The 25,463-nt window shown below is 40.0% G+C and overlaps 1 protein-coding gene across 4 annotated transcripts in view; it reads right to left on the bottom strand.

The window, feature by feature from the left end:
* Positions 1–25,463, bottom strand: part of LOC150077523 (uncharacterized) — a 623,444-nt gene that overhangs the window by 149,542 nt on the left and 448,439 nt on the right. For all 4 annotated transcript variants that reach the window (XM_090386795.1, XM_090386798.1, XM_090386796.1 and 1 more), the window contains exons 7-10: positions 23,698–23,799; positions 18,387–18,618; positions 3,284–3,624; positions 577–671 (exon numbers count right to left, since the gene is read on the bottom strand). In XM_090386795.1, coding sequence (XP_090242921.1) covers positions 577–671; positions 3,284–3,624; positions 18,387–18,618; positions 23,698–23,799 — 770 coding nt within the window. The remainder of the gene's footprint in view (positions 1–576; positions 672–3,283; positions 3,625–18,386; positions 18,619–23,697; positions 23,800–25,463) is intronic.

Genomic DNA, 25,463 nt, shown 5'->3' with positions numbered 1-25,463 from the left:
GGACAGTGATTATACCAACTGTACTCACGAGGCGAAATGTGTGATACAACAAATTCTAAATCAAGAACTTCATTACAGTGTGCATGGGTGCCTCCATAGACAGGAGGGCAGGACCAGCAGTGCATAGCACACACTTCTTGATTAGACCGGGGTTCGAGCCCATGACCTCCAAATACGGAGGATGCGGAAATGTCAGGGAATGACCACCGCATATCTCCGGAGCAAAATGGCCTTAGTTGCTAATGCTCCTAAAAACCAAAACAACAACAACAGTGTGCATAGTCTTGATCTCGTCAATTACGCGAGGAATTTTTTGGAACTACGTCAATTACGCGAGGAATTTTATAATTTAATATTCTAGTAACATACATTGTATAATATGTATAGGCGGAGCGGTACCAAATCAGTTCGAGATCCAGAGGAAGGGGATTAAACTTTCTGAGAGTAAATTCGATAATCCATAAAGTGAAGTGTCGAGTGATTGTCTTTCTTGCATCAGATACTGCCCTGCATTCGATATTAAATACCATATTTAAATTGTCAGTAAAATAAATAAATAAATATATATATAGTCACCTGCGGTTTTGTTCCACTGTGGCACTGTAGTGGGGCCATAGGAATATAGCTGCCGGTCCACGTCGGTGGTGCTATCCTCTGTTCGAGCCTCACATCTGCAAAAATTACGATTATAATTTATTTTATACACCAAGACCAATGAAATTAAGTATGTTTACAATATTTGCATTCAAAGGTGTTGGCAGAGGATGAGAAAGGGCAGAAAAGAAACTGATGATGAATGAACACAGTACGTTAAAAGGATTTTATGATAATAAGCACGTCACCACGTTAGCTGGAAAAGTGCCAAAATATTTATAATGCAAAGGACGATTACTTTTTCTCTCAGGAGTAAGGACCAAATACTGTATGTGTTCAAATAAAAGGCTTGGTGTATAATCCATTTAAAAAGAAATGACGATTAATCCTAAAAAATTGATGTGAAGCATAGGAAGCATTCATGGGCGTCGAAGAGGAACAAGGGAGGACCCCCCCCCCCCAGATTTCAAATAACATTATTTCACACCGTTTACTCGACTCGACAGATGGATGCTGGTTTTCGTAACGTGTCTTTTTTCCTAGCTGGAAAAGTGGCGACATTCATGGTTGTATTATCACAACAGTGAAGAAATGATAAGCAGAATTCTGACGCCTTTCATCCTGCTTTGTTGAATAGTGAAGAAGAAGAGGGGAAAATATATTAGAAATATTGAGTAAAAGAAGACTAACATCAGTGCTCCTCTGAATACTTAAAAGAATCCCAAGGATTTCCGATGCCACCAAAAGAGTATGTATTGGATATTTTTTATTTTATTTATTATTATTTTTGAATAATTTTGGACTACCTAGAAAATTACTGATGATAAAATCGCTGTCATTTTCTAGGAGGTCCAGTGTTTCTTGAAAACTGATTTTCAGACTTCGTACGAGTACTAACCAGGGGAAGAATAAAACTACCGAGATATACTTCAGTACTTATCTGCCCAGAGAACCACGGAAGAGCTCAAGAATGAGATTGAAAATTTTTGCTGTATGATAATCATACAGCTAATTACTCGTTTTCCAATTTGGTTTAATTTAAAGTCCGAATATTTATAATTTGTTTTCTAATTTTTCTACTATCGGTGACTTATAAAAAGATTTTCTAATACACTCGGACACGAAGAATGAGCACTGGACTTGAACATCGAAGATTATAATAGTGGTTTACTCTGGAAGGTTCAGAAAATTTCTGCCCAATTGCAAAATTAATAAGGAGAGAAGAATGTAGAATGAGTTCGCTTTGCATTTGCAACACCTGTCTAAGATCTCGTGTCTGCGCGGGTAGCACAGTGGCATCGTCACTGTCCTTCCCACACCAGGTAGAAAAGACCCGAGTTCGAATCCCATCATGAGGCACTTTTATGGGCTGTTTTTCACTCTGTGGCTGAGTTAGTCGGTCTCAGGCGTAGATAAGGTTTTTCTCCCGGGAAACTCGGGTTTTTCCAGCAAACAGGCAAATCGATCAAAGAACACACGCAATTCTCAAACATAATACACTTGGGCAGATGAATGTATATTCCGGGTTTTGTATTTATTGTATCTAAGATCTCACGAGGCCACCTTTTGCTCGTAATACAGCACACACGTCTTAGTATTGGTTGATTATTGTAGGGTTTTAGATGCTTTAGCAACTTGTATTTTGTAAGAAATTCTTTGTTTTTATGTCAAAAATCCATGCTACCTTGTCTGAGACCGACTAACTTGGCCATGTTGCGAACAAAGCCCATAAAAATTCCTCGCTTTAGTGACGGAATCTGAACCCAGGCCTTTCCCACCCGGTGTGGTGAAGACGGTGATCACATGCACTGGGTTATCCAAGCGAGCCAAACAGCTGCGACAGAGTGTATGAACAATATTCTCAAAAGTAACTTGTTGCCGAAAGTTGCTTCAACAATTTCCAGCAACACTGACAATTGCATTCATGCAGATGGAGATTATTTCAGAACAGGAAAACGCTATTAGTTTATAAGTACCTTTCATGATTTTTTTAAGAGATCAGTCCTACAACTTTTGGGACGTAAGCTGTATAAAAACAGAATGTGGATTTCGCCCTTTATTTTTTAGGTTTATTTTTTTATTTACCTCTGATTTTAAATCCACTCAATAAATTTTGAAATAACACTTAACAAGAACATTAATGCATAGAATTAAGGAAACACTTATTCCAGTCCACGAATGAAATGTTACGATTCCGTTATGCAGCCTACAACATTTACAACAGAACTGCATCCTTTGAGGGAGAAGTCCAACTGCCATGAGATGAATAAGTTGGCTACACATCTAAATTAAAAAATGGATGCAATTATCGCTGAAAATGAGAAACTAAACCGCACTTAAGGTGCAATAATAAATTTATAACTAAGAATCTATATATTTTTTAAAAAGTTAGCGACACATCATTAACATTTTGTTTAAATTATAATTCCTTGTAAAAGTATAACTCATACATTTCCATGACAGTTCCTACTCTTTTAGTCATCATAAATATGTGCACTCTTGGTGTAATTATTTATGAAGAGTGTCCAAAAGAACTAATTTGAAGGTAAATGGAATTATAAATCACTAATGTCTTTATATTTGTCTGTTTCTGATTAGAAATATCAGACAATATTTTGTAGTGCAATTGTTACAAATATATAAAATATAAAAATCGAATAAATCAAGTGGTGTATTTTAAAATACTCACCCTTTTCTGAAACCTTCACTGGCATCACATTCTGATAGGTTGAATTCTGCTGGAGAGGATCAGAAAACCGCTTTCCGTTAGTAACTGGTGGTGGGGGAGGAGGAATCTCGTATAAGATGTCGTCTGCATCGCAAGAACGCGACGTACGAACAGTTAACAGTCGAGAGTCAAAAGGTGGAGGAGGTTGGTATGTGGTTCCCAGTGATGAGTCGTCTAAAAGATCGTCCCTAACGGGTGGGGGAGTTTCATACAGGGAAGGACTTCGGCTGCAAGGAGACGCTTGTTCGAAGCTGGAGTCGCGCGAGTGAGATGGCGTTGGAGTGTGGAAAAAATCACTTCCACTGGAAGAAAGAAAGAAAAAAAAAATATATATATATATATATATATTGTGAGAAATCTTCGTTGCAAAATAGATCAAGGAAAAAGAGGGGAGGGAAGGAGAAATTAAGAGGCAGCCAAGTCAACTGATCTGAATGACAGGATTCTAGTGATTCTAGGTCACCAGTAGTGTTCTTTCGATGAGATTTCTAGACCAATATCAACTGAAGATTTCTACCGTTAATTTTGTTTGCGAAGAGTTTACGTCTAGATATAAGCTATTCCAACCGAAATAACTTATATCCACAAGGAGCTTTCGGAAAATTATGCTCCTGTCTTCGGCGAACTTAATTTCTAGAAACTCCGCGTAGACTAAGTCATTTCAGTTTGAGCCACATCCAAAATTTCCTTACCATTCTCAACCTCAGAGGATCTTTGTGCAGATTCATAAAGGGGCTCTTCTAATAGCAATATGTCTTAGACTATTAAGCAAGGTAAACTAAATTGAGTTATTATTATTAGTAGTACTAGTATCTGTTTATTGCTATTTTCATGATCCATCCCCTTGAGGGCGGTAGGCTTGTGGGGGTGTTATACTTACATTCTAATGTTAAAGCAGGGACATTATATCCTGGGTTAAGTGGAGAGCAACATGTATGCTTAACCTGATGACTGGAGGTTGTCAAATGTCAAGGTTGCCTTTCAGGTATAAAAGTTTTGTCTTCTCCGAGGAGATGGATAAACGGAATGTTCTCCATAAAATGAAAAGGTTAAAATGTACACATCTATGTTGCTACGCAACTCAAAACACTTTTTGGGTCTAAATACAGAACTTTACGAATTATTTACAAATCAGAATTCTTATCTACTTGGCATGTGTCGAGCTTGCCGAACAGTTTCCAATCCAGCTTTGCAGGTAGTTATTGGCGGTATGCCTCTTGGTCTCAGTCTTGCTTACAGAGGATATATGATTCTATATCCGTCATGGAACTTCCAAATTCATTCCTCACGTTTCTTTTGTTTTACAGCGTTCTGTGCAAAAATAGTTTTCACCTATTTGCTATACTCTTTATTCTTACCGGACATGGCTGCTTTCTGTGGGCCAAGCTTGCTTCCTTTCACCTTTCTGATACTTCAATCTGTCTCTGTGGACAACTTGAAGACTGGGAACATGTACTGTATCACTGTCCCTACTACCAAGACCTTCGTCACCCCCTGGCTGCCTCCCGCAATGTCTTCTCTCCTGGTTTCAAAGCTGAATGTCCACAAGCCAAAAATGTCTCCAATCAATTACAAATCTTTGCGGACAATGCCTTTTCTAGACGATGTGCACTACTGATGTCTCCTGCTGACTCTGTTCCTGGCTTAAAAGTGGCGCTCCCATGCTGCCCTCCAGCGCATCTTAGAATCAACACTGTTCACACTGAATAGCCAGTATAACATTCTAACTCTAAGCTTTTTTTAATTCTCTTTTTCATTTTCTACTTTTCTTTATTTTAATGTGTTTGTTTTTGACACTGAATACGGTGTCTGTTTTTTGCATTACATGTTATGCTGGCTTCACAGGGAGGGATTTATATATTTCTCCTTTACCTTTTTATTTCTTCTACTATCCTATCAAGAGTTTTTATTTTTCTATGTCAGCCTTTTAAGCGACAGGTTTTCTGGCCCTCGGCTTGCTTTGGACGGATTTTTTAAAATTTTATTTATATTTTTTATTTATTTTATTTTTTGTGGCCTTCAGCATTATGCTAGAGGTGAGATTTTGCTGGTGCCTGGGTTTGGATTCCCTGGGTACGGAATTGCTGACATCCGCTCCGCCAGTTGATTTTTCAGGGGATATTCATGTGTTGTTGTAGCGGACCCCAGGGTTTCCCCCATTAGTCGCTATTGTACTCCTTGTGTTGAGGCTCACGCCAAAACCGGCCATTTGTATGTAGTGTGTGTAAACGTTATGATGTGTTCTGTTGTTATGTGGTCGGCCGGTACCTGGCTCTTAGCAAGTGGGAAGCAGCAACACCTGCTCACAGCATCCCACCCCCCATCCCCGCCACGTGGAGGCGGCCAGGATCTACTACCTTCATGCTAGTCTATACCGGAACAAAGTTCCAGGATAGGCAAAGTTATGAGAAAATAAAAATGGGAATAGCTGGAAAAGTTAGGGGTGGTGGGGAAGGAAAGAAGTGCAGCGGGGGGTCAGAGAAGGGACCCGCCGTAATAAAAGGAAGTTAAGAGAAATTGAGAAAAGATAAAAGAGAAAAAAAAAAAAGAAAAGGAGGAGGTGGAGGCAATTTTCAGCCTTTGTAGAAGCCACATGTCGTGGTGCAATCCTATCCTAATTTAGGATTAGCAATTCATATTCTGTGAGCAGGATTAGATGTCGAGGCGCATCCTCAATAGATCCTTCAGCTTGAAGGGTAGCTCTTCCAACGTTGAAGATTTCTTTGGCACTCCCATCGTTTAATACGAGATCCTCTTGGAGCAAAGGCATATCAGAACTCAACAACGGACCAGGAGAAGGTTCGGTAGTTGCAGCAATCCTTAATTTCATTGTTAGATAGGTATCTAATGGCATGCACAGCTGAAGCACTAGAGTCAAACTACATACTATATACACTATTTATGATTTCTAACACAGTAGGTTCGTCACTCCAATCAATAAGGATTTAATTTCCATCAAGATGTATCACCTCAAGTTCGTGAGACAAAATGCAGGAAGTAGTAGTTGAAACTTTTATGAAATATTGAAATACAATATATTAATCAATTCTTTCTAGATAGCAGTTCCTGTGAAAGTCTGCAAAGAGAATGTCAGTCCTTGATCAAGTCTTCAGAGATAATTTCAGTCCTTGTTCAAGTCTTCAGAGATAATTTCAGTCCTTGTTCAAGTCTTTCTCTTGATCCAGATTCAGGCTATCTCAGGGCAGCAGCTCTCGTTTCCTCTTGTCGTTTAAATGTTGATACGGGAGTTTTTTGAAGAACAAGTAGATTTCAAACTTGTTTTGTGCATTCTATACAGGGTATTTTGGGGTCAACCACAATTCAAGCCTAGCTGTGGCCCACCTCCTAGTGGTGAAGGCAGACACCGGGCAGGCTTTCCAGGTGATCGCCTTCCTGGTGGGTGACAGAGTAGCCAGAAACAACTAAACAACGCACAAACATAACATAACACATTTCTGGCCGTTTAATAGCGTCCTATAAGCAGGGGTGGCCAACAAGTCGATCGTGGCTTTAATTTCGGTTGATCACGAAGAATTTTAAATATATATAAAAGATAAATTAGTCAAAATCTAAATGTTATTATTATCCCCACTGCATACCCTTATTAGAAATCCGTTGAACCACGTGACTACTCTTCTCGCCGCTAGGCTTGTCTAGTGAAAATTCACGCAGTTACGTTGTGGAGAGCCTAGTGTGTGTGTCGAATTCTTATTTCGCTTCCTTAATAATAATAATTGTACAGTATTTATACGTTAATTTAATACCCTTTGATTTAAAATGAATACCACAAAAAAGAGTAAAACGTATCATTTTCATCAAGAGTGGGAACTAGAATACCTTTTTTTTAATGATAAAATAAAAATGTTGTTTGATTTGCAATGCTACCATGGCTATACCCAAAAAGAACTTCGACACACTCCATGGTAAATGCTAATCGGATTTTCCGCCTAATAGTGACCTTAGAAAAACTAAATTGAAAGAACTTAAATCCAGATTATTCTCACAGCAAAATTTCTTCATGACACCTAATTTACAATCTAAAGCAGTAACTGTAGCATCATTTAAGGTGAGTCATCTTGAAAAAAAATGCAAACCATTTTCTGATGGTCAATTCATCAAAGACGTATTTTTAGAAATAACAGATTATCTTTTCGATGATTCTGCCGCTAGAAAAGAACTGCTGGGTTGGTTTCGTTAAAAGAAAGAACTAGAAGTCGTGTATATTTAACGCATTCAAAAATTTTATTGAAAATATTAAATTACCACTATTTAAGCTCGTAACAATAACAACTAAAGCACTGACGGGGCATTTTAACGGATTCATCACATTGACCCAAAAAGATGACGAATTCCCAGATTTTTTGAGTTACCACTGTACCATCCACCATGTCCATAACGCAATTTTAGCCAGCAAAAGATTAAATACTAAAAGAGTTATGGACACAGCTTTCAAAATCGTGAATTCCATCAGAGGACAATCTCATCAAAGGAGACTTTTCAAAATGCAACTCAATGAAAATGAACCACATCTGATATTACACACGTATGTGAGGTGGCTGAGTCGGAGTAAGTTTCTACAGAGATTTTGAAATTTGCTCAATGAAATTAAAAAATTTGTTGATCAAAGGGGAGATGATTATCAGCATCTACAAGATACGGAGTGGTGTGATCTGGGTGTTTTGGCAGATTTTGCCAGTAAATTAAGTGATCTGAATTTGGAATTACACGGAAAATATAAAAATGTGGGTGACATGATTAGCAGTATTTCTGCATATAAATATAAATTTTTGGCAATGGCTAAGGATTTCAAAGAAATACAAAATGATCCTTTCACAAATATGCAAGATCATATGCAAAAATATCCTGTTTTTGAATTTAATAGTGAGAAATATGTTTCTGAAATTGAGAAAGTTGTGAGTGATTTTGAAACCAGATTCAGCGATTTTAAAACAATTGAAGACATTACTGTTCAATATATTTCTTATCCATTTAATGTCGACTTAGATACGAAACAAACTGCAGAAAAAATTGCTGAGATTTTTCACATGGATAAAATATTACTTGAAAATGAAATTATTACATTGCGAAACGATATCTTCCTAAAAGACTTTTGGAAATACGTTTGCCGAGAAAAGTTCCCAAATGTAAAAAAATGCAGTGAACTTTTATTAAATTCCTTTTTTCGTTCCACATATCTATGTGAATCGGCCTTTTCGTATTTGAAACAAACAAAGATGAAGGATTGCTCTACTCTTACGGACCTGCATACAGAAGATTCTTTGCTTTTGGCCTTATCACACTATATCCCCGATTTTGAAAGCTTGGCAGATGACACGAAGACACTAACTTCACATAAATTAAAAATTTAAATGCGTATGAATTTAAAATAAGAATTCTGAATTGTATTTAATTTTAAAATTTATAAACCATTTTTCAATATGTGTTGATTAACTTTTTTAATCATGTGCAATGAAATTCTTGAGATGGTAGATCGCGGCACATTTTGAATTAAAAAAAAAGTATATTGCATCAAAAATTAAGTTGGCCACCCCTGTCCTATAGCATCAGTGTACCTTAGCGGAGTTGAATTAACGTTTTTCTAGTGTCGCCCTACACAAGCTACTATTTTTGTGAGTTATCAAAGTAGTACAAATTCAGCTTAATCAGTAATATGCACTGTTTCATTTTATTTACAGTTATTAATTTCTGGCCCCGATCATTCGGGCTGTGATGAGAAACATTGCACTGCTATCTTGTACACAGTCTGAATGTAAATAAGGGAACATGCAATGAACGATTTAATTACAATGTTAACATTAATAAAAATGTGTATTTTAAGGAAGCTTCATTTTATTACAGGCTGTAGTCCGAAGTTTCTGTTCTTTCCAGTCTATCTCAGCTTGCTATGGCAGGCGTCTTAAATATTAAGATGGTCATAAGTAACGGTTTCTGATCAGCAAACATCTATAGAGGCAACTACAATGGAATGGATCGGAAGTTTGGCATCGCGTCACACTACCCACGCGACTGGTGAGAAATGTGATGTGAAATACTGAAATTAAAGCGATAGCATACGGGGCCACGGTAGCCTTGTGGCAATGTTGCTGGCTGGTTGAATAGCTGATCGAGGTTCGATTCCAGCTGCTACCCTTATGGGAATTTTCCCAGGGGCATTCAGCATTGAGTTTGGCGGTCTCAAACCGTGGTCGTGAGGTTTTTCACCGGGATTGACTCCGGTTTTCCCCTCACAACAGACAAACCGCCCTTCGCGATGAGGGGTACACGAAAATTTGATAGGGCTAGGGCCGCGCGTAGACTAAACTCCGCAGCGTTTTCGCTGCGGACTTTACTCTTGAGGGAAGGGGGTTAGTGGGGAACCGCGCCACCATCATAAGGTGGGCAGTTTATTTAACAGACCTGTTCTGCCCCATTAAAGAATGCAATGCATGCACTGAGGCAATGGATTTCAGCTGCAGCCAAAATCCATTGATTAAAATGCTAACAATAATATGCTGTTCAGCAAAAATCAATTGCTGGGGTTTGGCACCTGCTGCAAAATATATCATTGCAAAAAAAAAAAAAAAAAAGAAAGAAAGAAAAAGCATAATATCCAGTGATTCAGCTACAGTATATGGATAGCCCATATGATATATATTCCAAAAAATAAAATAATTGCTGAGACGATTTTAAAGAAACATAGGAACGATCGACAAATCTTTCTTACAGAGCGAAATTTAAAATTTACTTAAAATCCATCCACTGAGAAGAATTATTACATGCAGAGGGACAAACAACGAAATAATACTTATAGCATTTCTATTAATTTGATTTTAATGATATTTGGAATGCTCAACAAATCTTTCTAAAAGGTCCAAATATAAATTTCATGAAAATCTATCCTGGGAGTTGAGTTGTTACATGCTAGTAGGCGGCAGGCGTGGTGAAGGCAATAGGTGCATTATGCATATATGCTAAAGTTCTTAAAAAGGGGACTATATTTTACAAATCGGGCAATTAATCGCATTGTTAGGTACGTATGCTTACTTTTATTTATTTTTGATGTGAAGACATCTATAGCGACACTTAACATTGGAATGTAACGGAAATGCAAATGTTATAGTGAAATATTTGTATTGTTGTAATCATATTAAGGAAGTATGTTTGTAGAATAGTATGACTGTGAGATCACAACATACTTCCTTAGTGTGAATGCAAAAAAAAAAAAAAAAAATACCAGACCACAACATTTGCATTTCCGTTACATTCCTTGGCTTGAATTTCGCTAACCTCTTTTATGTTTTCACATAAAACACCTTTCTTGCGTACAGGGTATACAGCGTTTGATTCTTTATGTTTCGGTACTTTGATACTTACTGGGCACACACTATCGTTTTTTGATGCGTGCTTTAATTTTATTTTATTTTTAACCTGCCATGGGTAGCTTTAACATCTGGTTTTCCTTCGGCTGATATTCTTGAAGTCATAACGATAAACTTCTGTATGTATCAGGTTTCTGTATACTTTCTGCTGGCAGAATTTATCGAGATCAATGGCCAGATTATAATCTGGCCACTGATCTCGAAACCAACCTCAGATTATAATCTGGCCACAGTAGATTTGATTAATAATTATTAATCTACTGTGCTTCCTGGAAACATGCGTCTCAGGCCTTTAAGATTGTTAAAACTTTTTCTGAGTGACAGCCTAGGATCTACTTGGCTTCTTTCTGCAATTCTGGTTGTTTTAATCAGATCTGTGATATGAGGGGCGTTGAGGCGTCTTATGATGAGTCTGACTAATGCAAGTAGGTTAGCTGCTAAAATGTGTTGTTTCCATGGGGTGACTTCAAGATCGATGTACAGTTGGGCTCTAGAAATAATGTACTGGTGGCCAGACCACCGGGTGAGCTATTTCAATGTTCAAAAATAAGGAACTTGTTGAAATGTGATGTAGGGGCAGAGGCCCGTATAACTGCTGCATATAGAGGTATGGGATAGAAACATCGGTGGACGTTTTTCTTGACCAATTCAGCATCATGTATTCCTGTTAATTCTTTAAACTAATAATATATTGAACTTCTGTGGTCTGTTGCTACACCACTCAGAACAGACAAATTTTCAGGGGTACTATGCCCGTTTCTGTTCTGGTACCAGTCACGAATTTTTGAAATCCTAGCATTTAAGAAATTACTTGATGTTATTTTGCAAAAATGGATGCAGGATGGTGAGCGGGTGTTTGAAATGCATTCAGATGGCTTCACTTTGAGTTTAAGCTGGGAAAGAGGCACAGGCCTGTTTGTACTGTTTCTCCACAAAGGCACAGGTCTTTGTAGAGACATTCCTGGCAATTCTTTATTAGGATGATTAATTAAAATCACATCGCGGTTCCATTCCAAGCTGCATCCGGTGCTGCTTTTCGTATTAGTGCCAAGAGGTTGCCGATCCCTGCTGCAGTATCTTTTATGTCTCTTAAGTTCAGTAGCCTCATCGGTTTCAGTGTTGGTATCTCTTTTATCCAGTATTAGCCTGGAATCCTAGCGTTTTATCCAGTATTAGCCTGGAATCATTTTTAGAGACTCTGAAAAAGGTCGCGAGAACCTTTCCACTCACACCCCACAGAGCACATTGGCCACCACCTGGGAACAGTCTATCAACATCCTCAATGTGATTTTCCAAAAACCAGCACACCCGCAACTACCAGAACAACTGCAGATCTGCGATGGAAATGAAGCATATCACATAGACCAAATGGAACCACTTTTTGCCCTAAAAGAACTACAACAGGCAGCGCAACAAATAAGGAATTAAAAAATGCCCAGGCCTTCTGGAGCCGAAAATTATTAAAAAAGTAGTAGACATCTCTCCGCAGACTTTACTAAACCTCTTTAACACATGCCTGAAGACTGGAGTCTTTCCATCTGACTGGAAAATGGCCAACGTCAAATTAATTCTAAAATATCCTATGAAGCCACCCGAACAACCCGAATCATACCGGCCAATTGCCCTGCTCCCAGTTGCTAGTAAACTCCTTGAAAAGATGCTTCACAAGCGACTCCTGCACCACTATGAAGCTGCAAATCTCGTAATGCCCACACAGTTTGGGTTCAAACCCGGAATCTCAAAAGTGGATGCTCTCGACAGCCTCCTGAGTTCGGCTGCTGCCTGTGATAGGAAGTACTTGGTTATTTCGGTCGATTTTTCTTGGGCGTTCGACACCATCTGGTGGCCGAGCGTCCTGGCTAGACTGAGGAAGACAAAAACACCCATCAACCTTTTACAAAATGATGAAGTCATATTTATCCCAGAGAAAAATACAAGTAGTGACTCCGTACAAGAAACTGACCAGGCCTGTTTACAGGGGCTGCCCCCAGGGCTCGGTACTGGGACCGCTCCTCTGGAGTATGGTATTGGATGAGTTTCTGGCCTTCGACCTGGGGGAAGTCCACTCACAGGCATTCGCAGATGACCTGATACTGACTGTTGCCGCAGACAACCTACTTCAATTGGAAACCCAGGCAAATCGAGCAATTCAAATTCTACAAGACTGGATGAAGATCCATTTTCTTAAGATCTCACCGGGAAAAACCTCCTCAATGCTACTGAAAGGAACATTAAATCTCCGTAGACCACCACAAATTAAAGTAGAAAATACAACTATCAAACTACTCAGTGAGATGAAATACCTAGGAGTCATACTGGACAGGAACCAATCTTTCAACCCACACTTGAAACATATCCGAGAGAAAATCAGGAGATATTCTGCTCTCGTTGCAAGAATAGCTAAAAGGGATTGGGGACTCAAGAGGCACACCTTGGGACTGTATTACCAAACGACATTTATACCAGCCATGACTTACGCGTCACCCATCCGGTTCCAGAAAGCAACTACTGCAGTTAATAGACGGACACTAGATTCCATCCAGCGGACAATACTCCTCTCTATTACACGGGTCTGCTGCACTGTGAGTACACATGCTCTGCAGGTTCTGGCGGGAGCACTCCCCCCTTGACCTTGAGGTGGTGCGTTGTGCCATGATGCGGCATCTCGCAAAAGGGCTTCCCTGCATCTTCCTGGGCCACTCCATTGACCTTACAGGAAACCTGAAAAGAGAGAAAACAAAACTGGCCACCCACCTGCAGCAGGTCTGGCAGGACAGGTGGTCAGAATTAACAAAAGGGGAAATAACGAGGAAATTTCTGCCTAATGTCAGAAGATTATACCCAAAAGCACCATCATGGTTTCACCCTGGACTGTACACAACGTATCTTTTAACAGGTCATGGGGCCCTGAATGCCAAACTAAACAGTTTAAAATTAGTGACCGATCCCCGCTGTGTCTGTGGGGAAGTGGAGACATGGTCTCACATAATGTACAACTGTGAAAACTATGAGGATCTCCGCTGCCTCCTGAAGACAAAACTGACTTACTTCCCTCGCGACAGGGAATCAAACCTGTTGGACTCACAAGAGGAGTATAAGGAGTTGACAAAATTCGCCCAGGGACTGTTCACCAGAAGGAGGACACTTATTGCTATCTACAGGAATCAAGAACAGACACCACGACAAAACTAACCATCGTTCGACCCAACCAAACTGGCTCTCACCCAGATACAAGACTTTCCTTTGGGACTGATGTTTGTTTGTTTGTTTGCTATTTGGTTTTTAGGAGCATTTGCAACTAAGGCCATATTGCTCCGGGATATGCGGTGGTCATTCCCTGACCTTTCCACATCCTCCGTATTTGGTGGTGACGGGCTCGAACCTTTGGGACTGAACTAGCATAATAAAGGACTCGCAGAACCCGACCCAAGGTAGCGAAGGAACCGGCTCAAGATTAATCCTACGGACCTGACAAACCACAGATGGACTCCAAATACCGGACTGCACGGATGGGATTTATCCCACGAATGACTTTATAATTGGTCTGATCCCTGCTGGGATCAGACTGTGACAACCGCACAGATCGCACCTCTGCTGCCAAATGCTATTGGGTGATCTGAATAGGGTGCTCTAACCCTATTCACTTTTAATTACCAAACCCCTGGCATGGGGGAGGAGACTTTTTTCCTCCCTTCCCTGCCGTGTTTTTTTTTTCTCCCTCCTTAGCCACGCTCCCTTGCGTGGCCCTTTGCCTCCACTCCCCGGGCACGAGGGGGAGGTGACTTCTGGGCTCTCCCCCCCTCGCCGCCCCTCTCTTCCCTCTGGTGGGGCATGGGCCCACTCCACTGATTTGGGGGTCATCTTCTCTACGGACCCCTTAGTTCTGTCTTTTCCCCCCAGCCTTCAGTTTCCCCACCCCTCTCTCTAACTTACAATTACTAGTGTATGAACATTGTTAAATTGCTTCAGCCCTACATCCAAAAACTTAACATCTATTCGCATAAATAGCACTCCTTTTGGCTGACCCCTATATATAACGGGTTTTTTTTATTTATTTTTATTTATTATTATTATTATGTTTATTTATTTATTTTTATTTATTATTATTTTTTTTAAGGTCTTAGCTACTGAAATCTCAGGAAATTAGGTGGCAGGACTTGCCAGAGTAAATAACTATAATAGTGGTGTAACTCGTTGTTAGTTGTTGGCGCATCGGCTTCTGTGGCCATAATGCACTTCCCAAAGTTTTTGCATTTTACTGTGATCCAAGCCCGAGGCGGGATTCGAACCCGTAAACCTACTTCCTTGGGGGGAGGGGGGACATTTTCGTCCTCCTCTCCACCCTATATCTTCTACTCTGGTGGGACATGGGCATGTCCCACTGAAAACTGGGGCTACCTACTCTATTGGCCCCATATTTCTGTCTTTCTCCCCCCCAGCCTTCTGCCTCCCCCTCTCTATCTATACGCTAGCGAAAGCCCTACCCAAAAACTTAACATATCTAAATTACCTTACGCCCATAACTTGGCCTAGCAAAACTAAGCGATTCTACCCCTACGTCGACGCGTTTCTGTCTTTTTTTTTTTTTTTTTTTTTAAGGTCCTAGCCGCCGAAATCTCAGGAAATTAAGTGGCAGGACCTGCCAGAGTGAAACAGACTACTGGGTTCCTGGTCTGCCTCCACGGGGCGTAAGTGGGGCAACGTTGGGCCTCAGTAGGGGCCCAGCGGCTAAATGACCAGATGAACAACGGTACAAGGCATCACACATACACAAAGTCCATACACTTTTAAATCTCTGGCTTTGACAGTGTTCTGTTTCACACCCACAATGTATACTACGCGGAGATGGGGGAACCCCTGGTGCCGTTTGACACTAAACACACTCTAAACAATATTGATGTTGTTATCTATCTGTTTCAGTTCAATAACACACACACACACACACATATATATATCGGGGTTCGAGCCCGTCACCACCAAATACGGAGGATGCGGAAAGGTCACGGAATGACCACCGCATATCCCGGAGCAATATGGCCTTAGTTGCTAATGCTCCTAAAAACCAAATAACACACAAACACACACACACCCACCCACCAGATATCTGAAAGAATCGCGCGCGTTGCTAGGAAATAATAAATAGCGTTTTAATGAATATCGGTAATAAACAAAACACTTATTTTAATCTACGGCCAGTTGGGAAAGTAAAGACGTTGAAGATAATGAAAACTCTTAGTAAAAACGCAGCGTTTTTATTCGCTCGTTGACCTTGGGAGAAATTTTAAGCGTCGAATTAAATTCGCGAATAAGCCTCGTGCCCAAATTTTTGGTTCCATCTTTTACGGAAAAAAAAAAGTGCGCGGGGATATTCAAGAATATATGTTATAATAATATTATAAGTGGGATAACTGACAGGGATATCATAAACAGCATTCGGTCCCCTAATTAGGCGATGCCAAAACGCCAGATGTGTGTGTGTGTTCACGAGCCAATTTGCATGAAAAAACTCAAAATAACTGACGGGACAGGGAGAAAACGCTACTCCGTCCGCCTGAGATCGGCTAACTACAACCTCGATTGAAGAGGACTTCGGAAATTCCTCAAATCGTCGACGGGAATCGAACCCAGACCTCTCCAGAAGAGTTGATTTGATTTAGATTTTACTGGGGCAAAAACGAATACGGTTATACTGCGCCAAGAAAAGATTAAAATATCAATAAAGCTCCAGAAGAGTGACAAGTGTATTATCACGGAGTTCGTTTTATTTTTATTTATTAATTTATCATGTATGGGCGACTCCGGCCAAACTATGACAATTCGCTGTGTATTGTGTGAGAATACTATACCGATAAAGGCCAATCGGTATAATGGCGTTCAAGTATTGTAGTGTAATGTTTGGTTATGTTCGCGTTGAGTGACTGGCCTCTTAGCCCAGTTGGCTGCAATAACTGTAACCACCTTGGTTAACATCACTAGCACATGGAATCAGGCCAGGGACTATTGTTCTAGCGTGCCACCTCTGTTACAGACATCTCTCTCTCTCTCTCTCTCTCTCTCTCTCTCTCTCTCTCTCTTTGCGTGTAAAGAAAGAACATGCTACATTGTATTGTATTGGGTGTGAAGCGGTTCCCGTGGTTCCCCATAAAACCGCGTTAGGAAACCCTGTGGTGAAAGCAATGCTGCCAAGGAAGATAGGTATATGAATTTTGTTGTCTCGTGAGTAGTGTGTTGTCGGTATTAAAAATGTCTGTATTATTATTCATCTGGACACTTATATACTGGGAGGCTCGATCACTAAGCAAAGGTCCTCTCAACATTATAAAAACATCGGCACAGGGGGCCAGGCCAGGACAATAGAAGGACGCTTACCAGCCGCCTAGGCCTTACTGGCCTGAACAAGGACATAAGGAGCCGAGGAAAGGAACAGAGTGAACTAAAGTGAAGAAGGGAGTGGATTGAGAAGTACCGCCTAGGCGAGTGAGTAAGTGAGTGACTAGGGAGTGAGAAGCAGGACTTTATCCTGCTTCTCACTCGCTTGTGCTGATATCAAGATGGTCCTGCAATTTCATTTTTTCTTATGAAGTGGGCCAGGCCACAGTAGGCAAGATGCAAATGTAGCGGGAGTTTCCCACTAAGAATGTGAAGGGCCGCTGTGGAGGCAGGCCATTAAAAGCCGAACGAGTATCAAAAGAATATACATGGTGAATCCTGATCTAAAATGTCTACGATAGCTCCGGCCTCCGAAGGCCAGAAAAAAAAGTAACAGCCGATTCCTTAGACGATTCTAAGTGCAATCTCTAGAGAATCCAAGAACACACTATCTGTAGCAATTACACTCAGAAAAGTCTAGATAATAAAATAACACAACAAAGAATGTATATAATTCACAGGGCGCAAGCTGGAAACTGTTAAGTATCGTACCAAAACTGATGTTATACACCAAGTGGATAATGTATTAGGAACATCACGTTAGTCTATTAAGAACCATCAAATGTCCCAAGAAAGTGAGCCTACTATCATTATTTTATATCAGTAGCAATACGTTCAATTTCCTTGAGAAGAATGGTGCACTTAAGAAATTGTCCACTGATAATGTTCCAGGCTTGGGGCAGTTCACACGTATCTTCCGAATTTTGTGTTCAACTGCTATCTGTTATTTTAAACAGGCAAATTACAATGCCGTTTTTAATGTCATCTGCGCGCTTCATCATCTCAGCACGCAAAGTACGAATACAATGTCTTAAACACTCAACTGATTGGAGTACTTAAAGAATAATGTTCCTCAAACAAATACAAGTATTGTTAATTTTCTATTTATTAACATAAAATAATTATAGTAATACAATTATTACAGTAATCACATAATTACTATAATTATTACAGCCAAGATTAGATGCAATAATTATATAATTACAGTACAGTACTGTTTAATAATAATGAAGGCACATTTTCCGTTGCCAACACAATGGCTATTTTTAATTAAAGCCATCATCATCATCAGAGGGGCATGTCGTAATAACAAGGGAATTCACTGATTATATCACAAAGTACATAAAAAACTCGATTCCTATAATGCTTGTTAATCTGACAGTAGGTTACTGATTAGATCAAATGGTGTTTATAAATAACATCGCAATAAGCCATCACAAGAAAGAAGAAAGAATGTTCTTTTTCTCTATACTCACCCAGATGACCGTTGGCTGGTGTTCAGGGATTTCGGAGGCATTGGAACTTCATAAAAACTAATGTCAGATGCGGGAGAGCTCATCTGTCTAGGAGGAGAGATACCATGGGAACCATATCTATCTGGCATGAGGACATTGGCATAGTGACCTGATGACATGAACCCGGGAGGTGGCGACAGTGAACAGGGGGACTCCGTGACCTCTTCATCCGTACTAACTAACGTGGCGTGTTCTGGAAATAGAAAATAGGCAAAAAAAAAAAAAAAAAAAAATGCTATGATAATTTGTTCCATAAAATAAGCACCTATAACTGTTAAGGATTAATTGAACATTTTATTACTCCTTTCAATTTTTTTTTTTTTTTTTTTACTTGGCCTCCGTCCAGGAAGCTCAGGCGACCCTGGCGGAGACCAGAGAATGATGGGCAGCCTGGCTCACCTCCAAGCGGTGGTGGCGGGCAACGTAAGTACCACTAGGGCCCTGAGGCCAAGTAACCAGAACACAACAACAGAACCCAACACAATACTATACACATACAACACACTCACATATTTCTGGCATTTACAGAGTTCTGTATAGTACACAAGAGTACTGATGGCGCAGTTGTGGAGAACCAACGGTGGCGATTTACCCAAACAATGTGCCACATATAAACATTTTTGTTCAAATGTTCCAGTATGTTGAAAAACTCAGAAAGAAATCCAGCTCAATAGAAAAATCGATTTTACCACAGAGGTATTAAAACAACAATAATAAAATCTATCTGACCCCTAAAACTTTCAATAAGTCACTGATTTCGATTATAATTGTGACATATAAAATCAGTTTAGACGAAGCGCATTCCACCGACATAAAAAAAAAAAAATGTTGGAAATGAACCGAGTGCAAAATCCCCTTTCAAAATCACTTTTAATTAACAAGTAAGTAATGCACTTTCGACTGAACTAGCCTGACGTTGTCCACGCATGAGGGCCATAATCTATTTATCCACCCGTTAACAACTGAGAGCAGAGAATGCATTTGACACTTGTATCACACATGAAATTACGCTGCATATTACTTTTACATAATGTAGTTAATCTCATTAATGAAATATGCTATTACTCGCCATTTGTTTAATAAGACTTTGAGTGTAACTATTTTTCCCCGGTTGGGTACCTCGTTCACCCATAATTCATTGCAACATTTGAAATATGAGTTTTCTTCCCTCTATGCCCACGTTTTAATGAATTCTGTCTTCCCAACTGATAAAACAACACAAAAGGTGAAAGAAGAGAAATTATTTAAGGCTGAAGTCACGCATCTATAAATCGCTGATAAAAAAGTTCCTCGACTTGAAGAATTAGGCGGAGCAGAAGCAACTGCTGTCACACATTAACCACGAGATGTGAGGAGGTCGTGAGACCGGATGACGCCACCTGACTGACACGTAAACTAACGAGATAAATTCAGTCCTCCTTTGACGTGGCCATTAACATACGGAACTGATATCTGTAGTCGTCTACGAGTCTACTGCCCAAATTATGCCGCTTTATTATAAGAAATGAATGGATGTATATCTGTTCGTGCTTGTTTGCGGGCGTGTGCATGAAGGGGAAAAATTATACAGTAGCATTATTCCTGAGGTTGATGGTATGAACTTTATGTGATTATCGGTGGAACTATATATGTAAAAAACACAGAACCTTGAAAATCGAGATAAGCCCTCACCTCTCATATTGGGTCATTTAAAATTATTTGTGCATTTCGCGTAATCTCTCAAATCCTTGAATTACAGCTATTTTAGTACCTAATATCAAATAGATTCTCAAGGATAATCTATTTGTCAGATATGCGATGCGGTTAGGCATTCACCATTAGTTAAGGAATCAAACGCCATCTCTGGCTACACTTACATCTATCAGGATAGCTTTCTCCCATTCCACAACTCCACTCAAATCCGGTCATTGAAAAGTCGAAACGGGGTGCAAGGAGTGCAATGAACTCGGGTCCCGGACTGAAAATAGTCCTAAATTCCAACAAAAGAGCTACCCCTTCAATCCCGACAGGGAGAGCTCTTCATTACTGTCCTTTTCTCCAGCATTAATTCTCACATCCGGGTCCATTGAAATCTCATGGAAAGAAATTGACTAACCTTAACTCCCGAAATACTGAGTGATCACTGAATTATGACCATCCCTATGAAAACTGAATGCGACCCGTTGACAGCGTGAGGTACGAGAGTGCGGAGTTAGTCGACCCACGTAGCATAGATAAGGTGTCAGTGGTTCAGTAGGTAGTAAAATTCCGAGCGTGATGGGTAAAAGGTGGGATTTATCGGACTTTGATAAAGGACAGATTGTGGGTGCTCGACGAGACGGTGCCTCGATTTCCCAAACGGCTGAACTGGTGGGATGTTCGAGAGCCGAGGTAGTTAAAGTGTACCACGACTGGCATCAAAATGGTCAAACAACGACCCAACTGTAAAACTGCAAAGGTCAGCAAAAGGTTGACGTTAGAGGTGAGCGCCGGGTCCAACGACTCGTACCGGCGAACAGGCGCAGCACTGTTAAAGATTTGACTACCCAATACAACATGGGTCAACCCGGAACAATATCTGGCATGACCATGTGTTGCACGCTCGAACGTATGGGCTATACCAGCAGACAACCCCTACGACATCCTCTCCTAACCAAGGTTCACGGCGTAAAAGACTCGCCTGGTGCAAAGAGCATGCAAGTTGGACGTCAGAAGACTGGAAGAAGGTGTGCTGGTCGGATGGGTCACGTTATTTACTCCACACCGTGGATGGTCGTGTACGGATTTTGCGTCAACAACATGAGGCTCTTGATCCATCATGCATGGTATCAAAAGCCCAGGCCGGTGGAGGCGGTTGTGTGGTGTGGGGCATGTTTCTCTGGTAGGAACTTGGATCCCTGGTGAATGTGGAACAGGTATCAGGGGTCTCCGCTATCGTCAACTGCTTGCTGACTGTGTACACCCCGCTATGTTACACTTTTTCCCGAATGGCGATGGTGTCTTCCGAGATGACAATGCGCCGAGCCATCGGGCACTTGATGTGCAGGAATGGTTTGAGGAACACAGTTCTGACTTCCAGCATATCAAATGGTCTCGGAACTCTCCCGATATTAATCCCATAGAGCACTTGTGGGACACTATGGAAAGGCACATCAGGCGTCTGGATACATCAATCACCTCCATACCTGCATTGCTGATCGCATTACATACAGATTGGTTGGCCATACCTCCCGAACGCTTCCGACATTTTGTTGAATCAATGCCACGTCGGATAGCTGCTGTACTGAAGGCAAATGGAGGACCTACGAAGTATTAGGTAGGTGGTCATAATTCACTTATCACTCAGTGTATATCCAATATGTCTAATGAAACTAACTCCCTTCTCATAACTAAACGCCCTGATTCTCTTATTATTTTGAGTTGGTTCAAGTTGGAAATTCCTAGCACTGAATTCCTACAATTTGGTTATTACATTCTTCGGTAAGTAATTTAGAGTGGCGCCAAGGAAGCTCAGGTTATGAGATTTGCCCATCACGCCAATGTGTCGCTTCTCTAAAACAATCTTCTAGCCAATTCATTTCTGTTTGAAGAAGCTCCGGCGCCATCTACAATATTCGAATCTTGACATTTCTAAGGGGTAGTACATTGCAAAAACATTCGACCACGGAAATATCGGAATGAGATTAATAGAGGAAAAGTTTATATCTTTATAAGTTAACGCTTCTAAATGCAGATGATCACTCACTCTTTCGACTTAATGAAGTACTTTCCGATGGGGAAGGAAGGTGCGTCATTCAGGCGGTTAAAACACCAGCCTTACACTCAATGGAATCCCTCATTTCAGATCGTCACAGCAGTAGCCGATGTCTAGGATTAATCTTTAAGCTCAACTTCATGAAATTTTCAATGAATGCATTAACAACACAGGCGGCTGTATTTCAGTAATTCAGAATTACTTGTGCTAGGCATTCAAGTTACATCGTTAATTTTAGTTTGTACGAATCCAAATGTTAATGTTTTAAAATGTGCACCTGAATCGAAATCATATCCAAAGAGTTAACTTTCAGATTCTTCAACTCCTGCTGCACAGTTGGGTTGGAATGGATTTTTCCTTGCCTAAATTGAATTTATCAATTATTTGTTGCGCACTGACTTTCTATTCCGATGCAGATTCGCTTGAAATTCCTGTCTCCTTCTTGGAATACCGACTTGTTTCTGCTTTTTTTCCCATTTAGAGCTGCATTATCCGTCTCCTACTCATTGTATACTTTTGAGATGGGTTTTTCCCCGACACACCTCTGATTTCCTTGTTTTCTCAATTGCCAGACGTGCTCCAACAACAACAACAACACCTTTCTGAAAATCGGAGAGATCACCTCTCTTTCTCATGACCGGATCAAACAAGAAGCTCGCCGACCGGGCTAGCCAAGTGGGTAAAGTACCTGCCCGGCAACCCAAAGGTCGCGGGTTCGATTCCCGCCTCGGGCTTGGATCAAAGTACTGCAAAAACCTTGGGAGGTGCAATATGGCCACAGAAGCCGATGCGCCAACAACTACCAAATCAATCAAACAAGAAGCTCCAGAAAAACTTAACAATATTTATCTGATACCAAGGAGCTTATGATCATGCCGTGTGACAACTTACATTTCCACACTGTACGTTTAATTGTCTGCTGACGAAAATTGCAAAAGGTTTCTAAATTTTTGGCCAGTGAGTACAGATGCTCGGTAACACACGTTCGTTTTCTCTGTTTCCTCATATGAATGTCCCATTGCTATTCTCAACACGCGAATCGCTCGTATTTGGATCCTTACATGAAGCTCAAAGTTTTTTCTTAGGTGTGGTCTGTCTGGAGGCCGTAACTAAGGAAATTATATAAATATAAATGAAAGGGAAAAAGGTAACCTTAAATTTGCATTTCCTTTCAATATAAACTACACAAGATTGTGTAGATTCTTGAATTATTTAAAATTTGCGCCGAGGCAACTGTGGCCATGAAGCCTCAGCATATCGTGTACGTAAATTACATCAGCTTGCTTTGCAGGATAAAAAACCACACGCCCCTCGTTCGAGACTGACTAATTTGCCACAGTGTGAAAACAGCCCCACAAAAGTTCCTTCCGTTCTGACAAAAGTATTTCATGAAGGACTTTTCTACACAGTGTGAAAGAGCGGCGACACTATCTTCTGCACTATCGCGGCTTGTGACAAGACGAAGCTGACAATGATTAATAATCTCTGTAATGATCAGCAATTATTATCATTTATTGTAAATAAAACATGCTTACTTACCTTTAATTATCCTCCATATTTGTTTGGCAATGGCAGTGTTTAAGTCTTCAAGGAGATCGAACACAGTTCTTCGCTGGCAGTTTTCCACGTTCACGTCGACACCTACCGCGAAAACCAACATCCATCAAAAGCTAAACAACTTCCTTCATCCTCTTTCATTTAACTGCTACTTTTGTTTCGATAGACTAAAATTTGCATTAGCGAAACAAAACGACAGAATTTTGTTTAGACTGAGCCAATAAAGAATTAGACGACTTTCTGTTTTTTCTGAAATTCTCCAATTTCTTTAACGAATTCAATTGGTCATTGAATTCCTTTAATTTATATTAGTCATTCAATATTGGAATTCATTAAAGGAATTCAATGATGAACGCTGAAGGGGAGTGAGGGAACACCGTAAAAGAATTCCTTAAACGTCATAATAACGTTTTAAAATAATTCAGCTGCCAGTTAACTGCAAACATCGATGCCCGATGGAGTAGTCTGACCGAATGAAGACAATAGTCAACTTGCCATTTTAGACTGGCACTCAATAACAACGTATTTCGGTCTGAAATACTGCACGAAGTTGACATTTTAACTGAAGTCTGGCTGTTGATGATTCTTGTACAAAGCAGTACTGACATGATCAGTGAGAAATTATGATAAGTTAAGATACGTAAAAGGCAGTGCGGCATTAATGCAACCTGGAGATGGTTTGATACTTGATAAAGTAAGAGCATGCTAAGAAAATTTGAAGTGTAATGTCATGATTGTTCAAGTTCAAGTATAATAACAATGTTAGGGACATACAATATGCAATTTATTCCTTCTTCGCAGTTCAAATTAAGTTAACTGCCAGTAGACAACGCCAATTTAGAACGATCCTATGCCGGTATGAATTGCAACACGGTTGCTGATGTCACAGTTGATTACTATTTTAAGGCATCATTACTGTTTAATTAAAGCTACTATTCGAAATAAGCCTGCTGGGTTGACAGTTACTTGCCAATTTATTTATGCATGCTGAAACTCCTAATCCAGTAGACTCCCGGTTATCCGGAGGCGATTTAACCGGGTTGAAGATTACTGGGGGACGAAAAAAAATTGATTTAAATGTCTTAAAAATCAATTACAGTACCTACTTACAATAATTTATTTTTAATTTTAAATTTTAAAAAAATAGTGCTTAGGGCAACACAAACCCTTACTCCACCACTGGGAGTCTACTGTACAATCCTGTTCCTTAGGGATTCCTTCAATCCTTAGGCACGTGCACATACAAACAAGTACGTATTCATTATTCATCAGTTAGTGCCTGTTAAGCGGGCTGGCACAGTTGAGTTGCGGTTGTTCAGTAAATATATACCTATTTCGTTTGCGTTTATTTCAAAAGTTTAGTTTTAAACTTATCCACCACGTTAAAAAGAATTGTTCTTTCAATAAAACAGAACCTTGAATTCATCAATATACATGGAAAAGGCACTGGAATGTCGACTTTAAAATAGTACAATGTTGGTGAACAAACTATACGATATTTAATAACGAATAAAATTAATCGGATTTGCTGGGAGTTTCAGATAGAAACAAACTTCTTTACTTTCTTTTTTCAATAAATAATACAACGTACAATTTTTTTAATATTAAATGCATATTGTTCATAATCCCGATTTTTTTAAATTTTAGGATTATCCGGGGATATTAATTTCCCGACCTTCTAGGTTAATCGAGAGTCTACTGTATTTAAAAGTCTCATTACATTTATTTACATCACCTTTCTGGTAGAA

Source organism: Mastigoproctus giganteus, chromosome 12, assembly GCF_048544385.1.
Source record: "Mastigoproctus giganteus isolate SK-2022 chromosome 12, ASM4854438v1, whole genome shotgun sequence".
Lineage (NCBI taxonomy): Eukaryota > Metazoa > Arthropoda > Arachnida > Uropygi > Thelyphonidae > Mastigoproctus > Mastigoproctus giganteus.
This window is presented reverse-complemented; position numbering and strand designations above follow the sequence as displayed.